This window comes from Lactuca sativa, chromosome 4 (assembly GCF_002870075.4).
Source record: "Lactuca sativa cultivar Salinas chromosome 4, Lsat_Salinas_v11, whole genome shotgun sequence".
Classification (NCBI taxonomy): domain Eukaryota; kingdom Viridiplantae; phylum Streptophyta; class Magnoliopsida; order Asterales; family Asteraceae; genus Lactuca; species Lactuca sativa.
The window spans coordinates 41,181,578-41,194,879 of record NC_056626.2 but is presented as its reverse complement, the minus strand read 5'-3'; the positions used below and the strand labels follow the sequence as shown (position 1 = coordinate 41,194,879).

The 13,302-nt window shown below is 36.5% G+C and overlaps 2 protein-coding genes across 2 annotated transcripts; one reads left to right on the top strand and one right to left on the bottom strand.

Moving 5' to 3' along the window:
* Nucleotides 1-4,682: 4,682 nt before the first annotated feature.
* LOC111917808 (cytochrome P450 89A2) lies at nucleotides 4,683-6,426 on the top strand. Its single transcript, XM_023913451.3, has one exon. The coding sequence runs from the start codon at nucleotides 4,714-4,716 to the stop codon at nucleotides 6,286-6,288; it is 1,575 nt and encodes a 524-aa protein (XP_023769219.1). The 5' UTR covers nucleotides 4,683-4,713; the 3' UTR covers nucleotides 6,289-6,426.
* Nucleotides 6,427-6,457: 31 nt separating this feature from the next.
* LOC111917809 (cytochrome P450 CYP749A22) lies at nucleotides 6,458-8,593 on the bottom strand. The gene is made up of 5 exons (XM_023913452.3): nucleotides 8,187-8,593; nucleotides 7,860-8,083; nucleotides 7,534-7,763; nucleotides 7,021-7,384; nucleotides 6,458-6,916 (listed from the first exon to the last, which is right to left on the bottom strand). The coding sequence occupies exons 1-5, from the start codon at nucleotides 8,461-8,463 to the stop codon at nucleotides 6,641-6,643; spliced, it is 1,371 nt and encodes a 456-aa protein (XP_023769220.1). The 5' UTR covers nucleotides 8,464-8,593; the 3' UTR covers nucleotides 6,458-6,640.
* Nucleotides 8,594-13,302: the final 4,709 nt, after the last annotated feature.

Genomic DNA, 13,302 nt, shown 5'->3' with positions numbered 1-13,302 from the left:
GAAACACATATGTAACTGTAAGTAACTCTGCAATTGTTGTTTGTATGTTAGCTGTTGACAACGAAAATTGTAACAACCTGTTATTTCAGGTCATTATAAATCGAGTCTTGTAACCTCTTTGGAATGTAATAGGAATATCATCGATAAATGAATTATTCAAAAGCTCTGTTTGGAGTACACTATGTAGTAGATATCGTCTTAAGGTTTCCAAATATATTAAGAACACTAAAATCCGAGTTATAACGAAGAAGTTATGACCATTCTAAGTTTTCCGACAAAACCGACAATACGGATATACGTAAAAACGCGAAGTTTCGATAAAATACTTTTTGACCTGAGAAGTCATAGATATCATTAAACTGCAAACCTACACGAAAAGAACGCCCAAATCCGACATCAGATAAAGAAGTTATGAATTTTAGAAGAATTTCCTTAATCACGTCATTTTAATAAATAAATAATAAAAATAATTTCGGAATTTGCCGACGGAGTCTAAACAAAAGTTGTAGATCGTAGTCTCACCTACGCGTGAATATAAAGACCATCGAAAACGGAGATTGTATGAAGAAGATATGATTTTTTGAAGTTTATTAAATAAATTATATATAAATTTAATTCAAAACCCGGTAATATCCGAAGGAGGAGTCAGCATCCTCATCCGAGTTACGCGCCGCGTAACCCCATACGCCCCGCGTAGGCGAGGGCCTTGGTCTCGGTCCGTCCACATCGCCCTTATGCGAAGCTACCCCCTCCCCATCCCATCCGAAGCCGAGGCAGTCGAGGACTCGGTCATGCGTGACGTACGCGTACGCGCTGCGTACCGAGGCGGTTCAGCATCCCTATAAATAGAGATGCGAGGGTTCCCGGAAATTTTGCTCATTCTCTCTCTATTTTCTTGCGTTTTGCCTCGTTTTCCGTGCCCGCACTACCCCGAAGCCCTGGTCATTTTTGCTCAAGTCTCGAAGGTCAATTCTACTCCCGAGAATCTCGAGAAAAATCCGTTTCCCGAGACGAAACTCTGCCCGGTTTTCCATCTCGCTATCTTCAAACTTTCAGGTGAGTTCATACCCCTTCAAACACACTTTAAATACATTTTAAATGCTTTTATACTCTTTTAGGGGGGGGGGGGGGGGAATACAAGTAAACATACGGTTATTATCGTGTATTTTATAAAGTTTCACTTCACTTGCTTTTATCGAATAACTCACTTAGAATTCCTTACTACTATGAAAACTCTTTTCATACTTTGCATGCACTAGATTTATACAAAGTATTTAGTAATTCCAAAGTATCATTCGTTGCTAAACCGTTTTAATACATTTTAAAAACTATTACTTTAATGCAGACTTAGTTGAGAATCCGTGAGACATGTACATCTTCAAATACTGCCTTTTAGTTAGAAAGTATCGCTACAAGTCCTGTCTATAACCACAGTCTCCCGTTCGGAGAACGTGTCAAATGTGTATAGATCTATACGGGAAGTCATGATTCCCGCGCCCTGACTGTTAGCTACAGTCCGTCTTTTGGGGTGACAATTTGTCATAACGCTACGACGCCTGAAGAACGTCGCTACAGGCATATTATGTTTAGTATGGTTATAAAACTCACCGGATATACAATTAATATGATATTATGCTTTTATGAACGAGTGGCTATTAAAACTATTCTTCATCTAACAAACTGAAATCTTCAAATAGGTTTTATTATATAAATCTATGTTACAACCTTCTAAAGCATGTCTTTTGCTTTCGGTTTTTAGTCTGGGACATTAGGCTAACTATTACTTTAGGAAAATATGGGATTTTCCTTGTACACAAAACAAACGGCTAATAGGAAAATAAGGGATTTTCCTGGTGCAACTATTTACAACTTATTCCACACTTTTATAAGAAAATAAGGGGTTTTCTTGGAAAACATACACTCATTAGGAATGGCATTCGACTTTTCTAAACCACTTATGAACTCACCAACTTAATTGTTGACACTTTCTCTTTGAAATAACTTGTATTCTCAGGGAACCGCTAAGCAGGTTGGGAAATCTACTTTTGGGGATTAACGCGCTGGCGTTAATTACTTCTTTGGAAAGATGTTTATGCATTTATCTTTTGAGCATGTAATGAATACAATGATGTAAACACATTTAAAACCTTTATATATGTATGGTGGTGTGTACTTTCCTTTCTATGAACTGTTATGATACTGAATATGACGTCCTCCGCCCCCGAACGTTTCCGCCGTTCTGGTTTGGGGGTGTGATAGAAATCAAACTGTAAAATTGATATTCATGTTATGTACTTATAATATATATATATTTTTCAAATATATAATCATTTATTATATATTATTTTTTGTTTAATTTTAAAGAAGCTTTAAGAGGAAGAAGAAATTTTCATTAGGGTGTATTGATGTATTGGTCTTACGGGGTGTTTGGGATTTGAGATTGCTTATTAAAAATGTTTAATTATTAGCTTTTCAAAAAGTCAATAATTTTTAAAAACTTTTTAGCAAACGCATAAGTCTTTTTGAAAACAACTTTTTACCCCTTCAAATAAGTCATTGTTAACAAGGGGGTGTTTGTGATTGCTTATTTAACTCAATGAGAACTTTGGGTTTTGATCAAATCTGGTATAGGTGGTATGAAGGTATATTAATTGTTTCAATCACATACGACATGAGAACCAAATTAAGGGTTGTTTCTGGTTGGTATTGTTGGGACAAAGTTATTATCTCAAAAGTACATTGTTATAATCTATAAACCTATTGAATGATATCTCGAGTTTTCTTGATGAGGTTCATGTTAAAAGTACAGTGTGCCAAAAATATATTTTCAAAGCATTCACCAATTCATGCAAACATTCTGTCATTTTATTGCATGCTTCGTAATACAAAAATAGTTATGATGGAATAGAATCACAAAGATCTAATGAGATTCAAATTGTTATACTAACTTTTCATATTTTAACTTCTTTTCTGATTTGAATGTCAAGGATTTGTTTGTAAAGTACCTTTTACATGAGATCCAACAACATATAAAAATAAGGATAATGACTTAGGAGGGTAATAACGTTTCCTGTTTCTCCATTTTAGGTCCCTAACGTATTTTTTGTGCGTATTACACCATTAAGGTTATTATAACCGTTTACAAATAGTCCTTTAACATGAAGAAGCCGGTAAAAGGATTATTTATAAACGGTTATAACAACATTAATGGTGTAATATACACAAAAAATACGTTGGGGACCTAATATGGACAAACGGGAAACGTTATTACCCTCCTAAGTCATTATCCCATAAAACTATAAACCCCTATAATAAATTTTCAGTTTTTAAATAAGAAACTTATAGATCTTGGGGTTGGTAGTTTGGATGTTTTTAACCTCGACCTTCTTTATAAATGGAGGTGGCGGTTTCTTAATGACAATGGAGCTCTTCGGGTTTAAATTGTCAAATTTTGTCATGGGGAAGGTGGTGGTTTTTCGGACGATTCGAGAATAGGAATTGGAGGGGGTGTTTGGCAAAAGATTGTAGGATCCATTAATCACCTCCATGAGAATGGTTGTATTCCTTCTAATTACATGTATAGAGTGGTGGGGGATGAGACTCAAACGAGGTTCTAGAAGGATGTTTGGTGCTTGGATATTCCTCTTAAGGAGCTGTTCGGGAGGCTCTTTGCTTTGGCCTTTAATCAAGATGCTCGAATAAGTGAATAATGGGATCCGGGGGGGATGTAATTTTCATTGGCGTCGGGGGATTAGAGGAGGGGCTGAATTGACCCAATTTGATTATCTTGTAGAAGGATGCTTGGTGCTTGAATATTCCTCTTAGGGAGCGGTTCGAGAGGCTCTTTGCTTTAGCCTTTAATCAAGATGCTCGAGTAAGTGAATAATGGGATCCGGAAGGATGTCATTTTCATTGGCCCCTCCTCTAATCCCCCAACGCCAATGAAAATTACATCCCTCCGGATCCCATTATTCACTTACTCGAGCATCTTGATTAAAGGCCAAAACAAAGAGCCTCCCGAACTGCTCCCTAAGAGGAATATCCAAGCACCAAACATCCTTTTAGAACCTCATTTGAGTCTTACCCCCACCACTCTATACATGTAATTTGAAGGAATACAACCATTCTCATGAAGGTGATTAATAGATCCTACAATCTTTTGCCAAACACCCCCTCCAATTCCTATTCTCGAATCTTCCGAAAAACCACCACCTTCCCTATGACAAAATTTGACAATTTAACCCGAAGAGCTCCCTTGTCATTAAGAAATCGCCACTTCCATTTATAAAGAAGGTCGACGTTAAAAACATCCAAACTACCAACCTCAAGACCTACAAGTTTCTTATTTAAAAAGTAAAAATTTACTATAGGGGTTTATAGTTTCATGGGATAATGACTTAGGAGGGTAATAACGTTTCCCGTTTGTTCATATTAGGTTCCCAACGTATTTTTTGTGTATATTACACCATTGAGGTTGTTATAAGCGTTTATAAATAATCCTTTTACCGGCTTCTTCCTGTTAAAAAGACTATTTGTAAACGGTTATAATAATCTTAATGGTGTAATACGCACAAAAGACGTAAAATTGACAAACAGAAAACATTATTACCCTCCTAAATCATTATCCCATAAAAATACAAAAATCAATCCATCCCATATGGAGCATAGGAAGTACACTAGTTTGACTTAAGGCTAGGGGTTTACTTGTATTGTATGAAATCAAAAACGGATAGCCGGTTATCGTTTCCTTTCATTTTGTCGACGATGGAGACCTGGTTCGTGGTAGTCGTGTCCCTCTGCGTCGCCGCCCTTATCAGATCCCTACTATTCCACCGGAGAAACGGTAAGAAGCTGCCTCCTGGGCCGTCTTTCATTTCCTCCAACTTCTCACTGCTAACAAGGTCCCGCTTGGAGTTCGAAACGACCCTCATAAATCTCAAGTCCAGGTATGGATCACTCATCACTCTTTATATCGGTTCTCGTCCTTCCATTTTCGTCGGCAGCCATTCTCTCGCCCACCAAGTCCTCATTCAAAAAGGTGCAGTCTTCTCCGATCGCCCCAAATCCTTCGCCATGATGAACATCTCCTCAGCCTCCTACGGCCCTACTTGGCGCCTCTTCCGACGCAATCTCGCCTCTGAGATTCTGCATCCCGCTCACATCAAATCCTACTCGTGGGCTCGCAAGTGGGTCCTTCATATCCTCATCGGTCGTCTCCAGGAGCAGAAGGAGGTTGTAGGAATCCAGGTGGTTGATCATTTTCAGTACGCCATGTTCTGTTTGTTGGTCCTGATGTGCTTTGGAGAGAAGCTTGACGAGAATCAAATCAATGAAATCGCACGAGTACAGCGTGATATGCTGTTGAGAATCGGGTCGGGTCGATTTACCGTGTTGACTATGCTCCCAAGATTGGGGAAGATATTGTTTAGAAACAGATGGAAAGAGTTCGAACAATTGCGCGAAGATAAAGAACATGTGTTGATTCCGTTCATCAAATCTCGAATCGAAGCAAACAAATCTGAGTCCCAATTTCGAGACGAGCAAATCGTGGCGTACGTTGACACTCTGGTAAATCTACAGCTTCCCGAGGAAGAAGGTAACAATGAAAATGGTGGAAAGCTCACCCACAAGGAGATGGTGAGCATGTGTAGCGAGTTCCTTAACGCCGGCACAGACACCACCTCTACTGCTCTACAATGGATCATGGCGAATCTGGTGAAGTATCCTCACATTCAGAGCAAGCTTTACGACGAAATCATTTCAGTCGTCGGACCACCACCTCCACCGCCGCGGCCAGGGGTAGAACCGGAATCTGTTATAAATGAAGAGGAATTAAAGAAAATGCCATACCTGAAGGCGGTGGTTTTGGAAGCATTGAGGAGACACCCACCAGCACATTTCGTTCTTCCCCATAGAGTCACAAAGGAGGTAGAAGTTCTAGGGTTTACGATTCCAGAGGGTGCGAGCATTAATTTCATGGTCGCTGAGATGGGTTTGGATCCAAAGGTGTGGGAAGATCCCATGGTGTTTAAACCAGAGAGGTTCATCAATGGTGATTTCGATATAACTGGAAGCAAAGGGATAAAGATGATGCCATTTGGTGCAGGAAGAAGGATATGTCCAGGGTTTGATTTGGCTCTGCTTCATTTGGAATATTTCGTTGCCAATTTGATTTGGTATTTCCATTGGAGTCCTCCCGATGGTTATCATGTTGATCTCTCTGAGAAGTTGGAGTTCACAGTCGTCATGAAGAACCCCCTGAGAACACAAATCTCTTCCAGGGTCTAGACAAAATAGCAATATGTCTATAACGTATAGGATTACCTAAATAAGGAATGTATATGTTCTCTTGTAATGCAAATCTATCTAATATTTATGTGATTCAACTACAATTATTCAACCCTACAATAAAATATAATTTCAAGAGTTGAAGATTCTCACATTCATTCACCAATAATGAAATTAAGGCATTTTCCACTAAAGACTTTTAAAGATGACAAAGTAACACAGGAACACCAAATTTTGGACAAATAGTCAAAAGCTCACATGGTGAGTGAATATACGTAGAAGACAAGGTGAAGGAGTAGGTTTGTAGAATCATAGACAATGCAATTTTTGCCTGATTAGTTGCAAAATTGGATCATACACAACTTCGAGGCCCCAAACCGAAGGGAATAAACATTGCAGGGTTGTTGTTAGTAGCTTTAGCAACTCCTTGAGAAAATCTCTCTGGTTTGAATAAATGAGCATCTTCTCCCCATATTCGAGTGTCATGATGAACAAATAAAATAGGGAAATTAAGTCTTACATTGCCCGGAATTTTGAGTGCTCCCAAACTAGCATCATGCTTTGATTTTCTTATAAGTGAAACTACAGGAGGAAATAGTCGTAGGGTTTCGTTAATGATCATGGTTATCTGCAATCCGATCGAGAGAGAAGGCTCAAAACTCAAAAGTGTGAATTAGGGACAATTTGGAATGAATGTTTAATGTTAAATGGGAAACAATTAATTAAAATTACCATTTTCATTCTGGAAAGATCATCGGAATTAGGGTTCGTTTTGTTGAATAACTTAAAGCTCTCTTCCCTTGCTTTTTCTTGATAATCTTGATGAACTGCAAGAAGGAAAATCGACCATGCTAGCAATCCTGTTGTGGTCTCATGTCCCGCGATGTAAAAGGTCTTGAACTCGTCAATTATATCTTGTATTGTAACTTTGTAGCCATGGTCAAAGCTTTGATTAGCCTTCATAAGTGATCCAAGAAAGTCATTGCCAAAGTTATCTACTTCGCCTCTCGCTTCCTTCTCTCTTCTCTTCACAATGTCCATGATCGATTCCCGCATCATTTGGTCAATCATTTTAGATTCCGCATCATCCCTTGTCCTAAAAAATTACGCAATATTACATATGTTATTATCAAAGAAAAACCCTAAACCTGATTTTTGATGCAATGATTGATTGAAGAATGCCAAAAGTTTATAGTAAGGTTTCAAGAGTGGTCTTAATAAAAAGATGTTGGGAACTCAACATACTTGAAGGGAAGTCGAGTCTTGTATGCATTTCTAGCGATTATAGTGGTCAACTTCCTTAGCATTTGAAAAATATCTTTCCCTTCAACGTAGCTACTTCCGAAAGCTGTTCTAGATATGATATCTGAAGTTAACAACTTAAACTCTTCATAAACCTCAATCTCTTTTCCTTCGTAGTGTTTCCATTTTTCTAGCATAACCTCAACACTTGCAACCATTGCTTGTGTCATATCCTTCAAACACATTGGTTAATTGATTAACTTACTACTTGTGTTCGATACAAAAATTATCGTTTTTCTTTATGTTTACGATGTTAATGACCTACTTACCCTTAGACTATGTGCATGAAAAACATGGTTGGCGAGTTTTCTCATCTTTACCCATTTTTCACCATTTGATACCACAAGACCATCACCTAATAGTATCTTAAAATACCCTTGAACATCGTCTTTAGGAAAAGCTCCACTTTTGTCATTCATAACTTCTTTTAGAATCTCAAGATCCGTTATCACCAACTCGGGTTTTGGACCATTCCAACGAACAAAAGTATTGCCTAATTAAATTAAGATAGAAGCAAGAAAATCATCTTTAACCCTACAAATCATAAACAAAAACTATTATATTCATATGTAGTATGTTTTATAACTTCTTGTTACCATATGTGTTGATCCATGAGAAGATGTGAGGTTGAACTTTTGGTCCAATATGGAGACCTAAACCTTCCATTGGTATTCTGTCGGTGGATTTCTTGATGTTCATGATCTCTTTGGTGTTTCCATGCAAGATTCGATAAGGAGGGCCATTGATTCCATGTGATCTCATCTTGCTTTGAATCCAAATTGGTTTCCACCATACTTTGTAAAAGAACTTAATGAGGTAAGCACAACAAAGAGAAATTGAAAGAACAGTGATTGAAAGAGCAACGGGTTTCATTTTTGTTGATTCAAGTTATAAGAATCAAATGAAATTTGAGAGTGTATTTAGTTAGGATGTTGATAAAATAAAAGAACACCATGGGTAATTATGGCTTTGTGTAAAACGAGTTTTCTCTCTTTCTCTCTCTCTCAGACACGTCATACTTATTGGATGATTTATTGTGTTACAATATTATCCATATCTTGCTATTAAGGTTGAATTATTTCTAAAAGATATTGGTCAAATGTACTACGAGAGGCGTGGTTAAATAGATTTAATAATTAATCATATTTTTTTATAATACAAACAACATAATCCGTCAAATCAATATTATTTAGATATTAACCTTTTCTTACATCATTTTCTTCTCGTCCTATTGACCCAATTGAATCATTAATTTAAGAGAAAATAAATATATTTTTATTTTTTGTTTCTACGTATCATTCTACCTAATAGTGACATTTATAATATTTAATTAAATTTAATGATAGAGGATTGGTAGGAACAAAAGGTAAAAAGATATTTAATTTCTCTTAATTTAATAGAATGATATCATATAATTAATTATACAGTTATAAAATTATATCTTTTAGATTTTGGACAAGATCGTATAAACAAGTTGACATCATTTATGTAAGATTCATATAAAACGTTGTCTTTATATAAATTAGACAAAATATTTTTTTTTATTACAGAAAACATGTGTGAAAACAAGTATGACATGTTATAAGAATCTTTTACTTAGGATTAATCCAAACTAGATCTAGAAAAGAGTGTGTTTGATGCCAATTGATTTGCCTGTGAGACAATTTTCTTTCTTTGGGAGTTATTCACATGCTTGGTTTCCACTTCTTTAAAATTATGAAACATCATCATTTTCCTCGTCCATATCTTTTTATCTATAGAAAAATCAATCATTTTTTTTTATTCCGAAAGGTTCTGAAATATCAAATTAATTACTAATAAATTAATTAATGTTCAACCAATTTAATTAATTAAAACTAATTAATTAATTCCAAAATAATTTTCAATTAACTGATTAATTCATAATAAATTAACAATTTGTTTTCTCATAATTTCTTATTACTTATTGTGCCATGATGTCAACTCAAAAGTACTACATTATTATTAGAAATAATACTAATTAGTTAATGACCTTGGACACTCAATCGGACATCTTATTTATTAACTACATAAAATTATGCATTCATAAGGTGACATGTCAATATTAGTAATAGTCTTGGTATGGTTGTGCGACGGCTGAGAGTCGGTGGTTGTATGACGGATGGGAGTCGGTAGCTTTGTAGCATTCAGTTTAGTTTCCAGGTCTTTCTAGTTTCGGAGTGTCGGATTGTAATTGGATCGAATAAAAGTCTTGGGCTTCAAGGGTAAAACAGGAATATGATATTTTGGAATTCTTGCATGAATTAATGAATTTAGGTCAGTATGTTTTAGGTCAAATGTAGTCGGATAGAATTGTGAGGCTCGTTAATACCAGGGTTGGTCATGAGGATTCAAATGTCTAGGACAAACCGGAAAAAAAGGCCTTTAGGCCTTAACGTGTAATCGAAGACCCGCGAAGCTTTTCTAAGCTTTCTTGATAGCAAATTGGTTGATCGTCCGCTGTTAAGTGTGTTCTTGCTCACAATTAACTTGAAATAGTTATCAATTAGAACTTATTTTTTCTTAATGGAAATATGAAAATAGCTCACCTCACATAGAAAACATAATTACACCTGATAGGCACAAGATGTATATGTGGACAAATACAAAATAGTCATCTGCACACCTCACATGCCATTTACAAAATTTATGGAGAAATGATAGGAAATTAGTTTCAAATTGAACAAAAAAACATCAACTCCAGTTCCAATCCATGAAATATCTTAGAAAACTACAACAGTATAATCCTTAATACCTAATGGCTAATGCCTTCATTAACTGTATGGTCCTAACTATCGTAATACTGAAACTAGAAAGATTTAAATGGAACTTTTGAAAACTCGCTTTAATTTGTTATCGGATTAGGGCTAGCTGTTTACCAAAATTCAGCATGGATTCTATTATTTGCTCACACACTCATACTCAAGTAGATTCACGACAAAAAACGAACTTACAACCTAGCAAAACATATTAAAACTGAATCATTGTATCATACCTGTATATATCACAACCGAGTCTCTATAAAACAACTCCAGTAACTCCTCTCGGACGTTTGAATCTCATGTCAAGTGTTCACATAATAATTATGGTTCTCCTCGTCCTCTTTACTCGACTTTAGGAGTGGACGATCGAATGATCGAGTGATTTTGGTAATCGATTAATCGAGTAATCCAAACTCACTGGATGATCTTCTGTTGCCTTCGTGTGTGGAATACGACTTTGCATTTGGGCTGGTTGAATATAGTATAAAAAAATTAGACCCCTAAAAAGGCGGGCCATATGCATATACCCACCTTGTCCCTGCTCATAACCGGGCCTGGTTAATACCTTCACATACATATAAAGATCACTGAAAAAGAAGTTGGAACAAAGAACTTATAGTTGTTTAAAGTTGGATTTTGGAAGTTATTCCCTACGCCGAGCGTAGGAGAGTCCCCTACATTGAGCGTAGGAAAGGAAATGTGGACGGGGACTTAATGATCTATGCTAAGCATAGAATATAGATCTGGCATTGGACCAAAACCCTAAATATAGGGTTGTAAGCCATATTTAAAGGCTCTAACTCCTTGGGATCCTCCCCATGCTCAGCCTCCACCGTCCCAAAACGTCCCCTTGAAACCCTAACCACCATTTGTGAGTTTTGAGCCCTTAAAGTGACTTTTATGCTCTTTTGAAGGAAGAAGGTATTTGTAGAACCACTTGCGAGCTTCAAGTTGTATAGATATGGGATTTACAAACCAACATCCATCCCTAAAAAGGTATAAAGCTTTCATCTTGATGGTTGTTCATGCCAGGTCTAATTTAGTTATCTGATTTAATGCATTTGGTCCCCATAATCTTGGCCCATGTGACTAGAGGTTACTCCAGATCATTTTAATGTCATTTTATGATGTCTTTGAGGTTATAGAGTCATAAAAATGAGAGATTGGACACTTTTATCCATCCATGCTTCAGTTCTTGAGCAACAGTTGGCTTTATGGACTTAAGGTTTGGTTTTTTACTCTTTCTAGCCATACAAGTGGATAGAGTCAGAGATTTTATCCATTAAAACATCCATTTGATTCAGATTTGAAAGTTTGAGGGGCGAGTTTTCTGTATTAATAGCTTAATATGATTTTTTGTTGTTAGGGGCTACACCGAGCATAGATCTCTATGTCGAGCATATCATGAAAATCCCCCGTTTTCCCACCTGGAGCTCTATGACGAGCGTAGAGCAGTGTGCTATGTTGAGTGTAGGTCAACAAAAGGTTGACCGTTGACTTTTGACCAAATTGACTTTTGGTCAACAGTGTTAGGATTTAGTCTTGGAGGGGAAAAATAGTATTTTGCCCAAAGAAGGGCTAATTGTGAACCAAGACTCTTTGAGAGATAGTTCATAGTTATTATCTTAATTGTTAACTAGGGTTTCATTTTGTGTATGTTTAGAGTGAGGAGACGTCTTTCACCAACTTCCCAACCTTGTGAGCTGCGGTGTAGTTACTCTGATTAGAAAAGTGTGTTTTCTCACTATACTTTGTACTACAGTATATATCATTTGTCTGTAAGGATGTTGATATGTTGTAGTGATCTGTTAGACTGGTTGATCTGTTATGATTACATATGTTTGCTTGTTATTTTTATTTGCATATGCCTACATAGTTTGGTTGGGTTGAGGCGGTCCTAATTTGTGCTATACGCCAAGAGACCCGGGAGGTCCTGTTTATATTGTAGGCCCAAGGGGAGCGACCCGACTTGGATGTTGTAGTTTCCCAAGAACGACCCGACTTGGATGTTGTAGGCTCCGGTGGCAGTCCAGCCTTGTGTGCATGTATTGCATGTGTATTGTTGTGCGAGGTATTTTGAGGAACTCGCTAAGCTTTGTCTTACAGTTGTGGACTAAATATTTTTCAGGTACTTTATTTTCTCGTAGGAAGACGAAGGCGTGACTGTACACACCCATCAACAGTTTAATGAATGGAGATTCGACAATACTTTTCTTTATAAATCTGATTTTAAACTACAGTTTATGAACAAAGGGCTTTGTCTTGAACATATCTTTATGAAAAATGTGTACTTATTATAGTTCAAAAATGATTTTTTTTTATTTTCAAATTTGGGGTGTTACAAGATGAGAACCGATAGATGTATGACAATAAGGTAGCCATGGTTGATATGTATGTTGATGTGTTATGCTTGAGAGGATTGATAGTTGATCAGTTGAAGCTGTGAGCCTCTATTTGTATGCATTGTATGTATGATGTATACTAGGAAACTCACTAAGTTTTATGTTTAGGTTGTTAAGTTAAATGTTTTTTGGGTTGTTTGAGGGAAGGACGCTATGCGACTATATATTTGCATCAAAGAGTTACTGTTATTTAACTTCCACTGGTTTTTGTGGTTCAACTATGTTTAAACCTTATGCTTTTGAAATAAATGAATAATATAACATGTTTCCATGAATGATTTTTAAACGTTTAATGATTTTAAATGAAAATTTTGGTTTGACATTTGGCACGTTACACATGTCAAAGTCCAAAACATTTTGCAAATGATGCTTGAAATTGGGCCAATGTAAAGCTAACACAAAGTACTTCTTATACTTTTTGAACAAAACTAGGTACAAGTAAGTTATCACTCAAGTACCTCATGGGGGATTGAAAATTCCTCATACAAGTGAGGCCATCTAGAATGTTGTGACAACATCTTTCAAAGTTT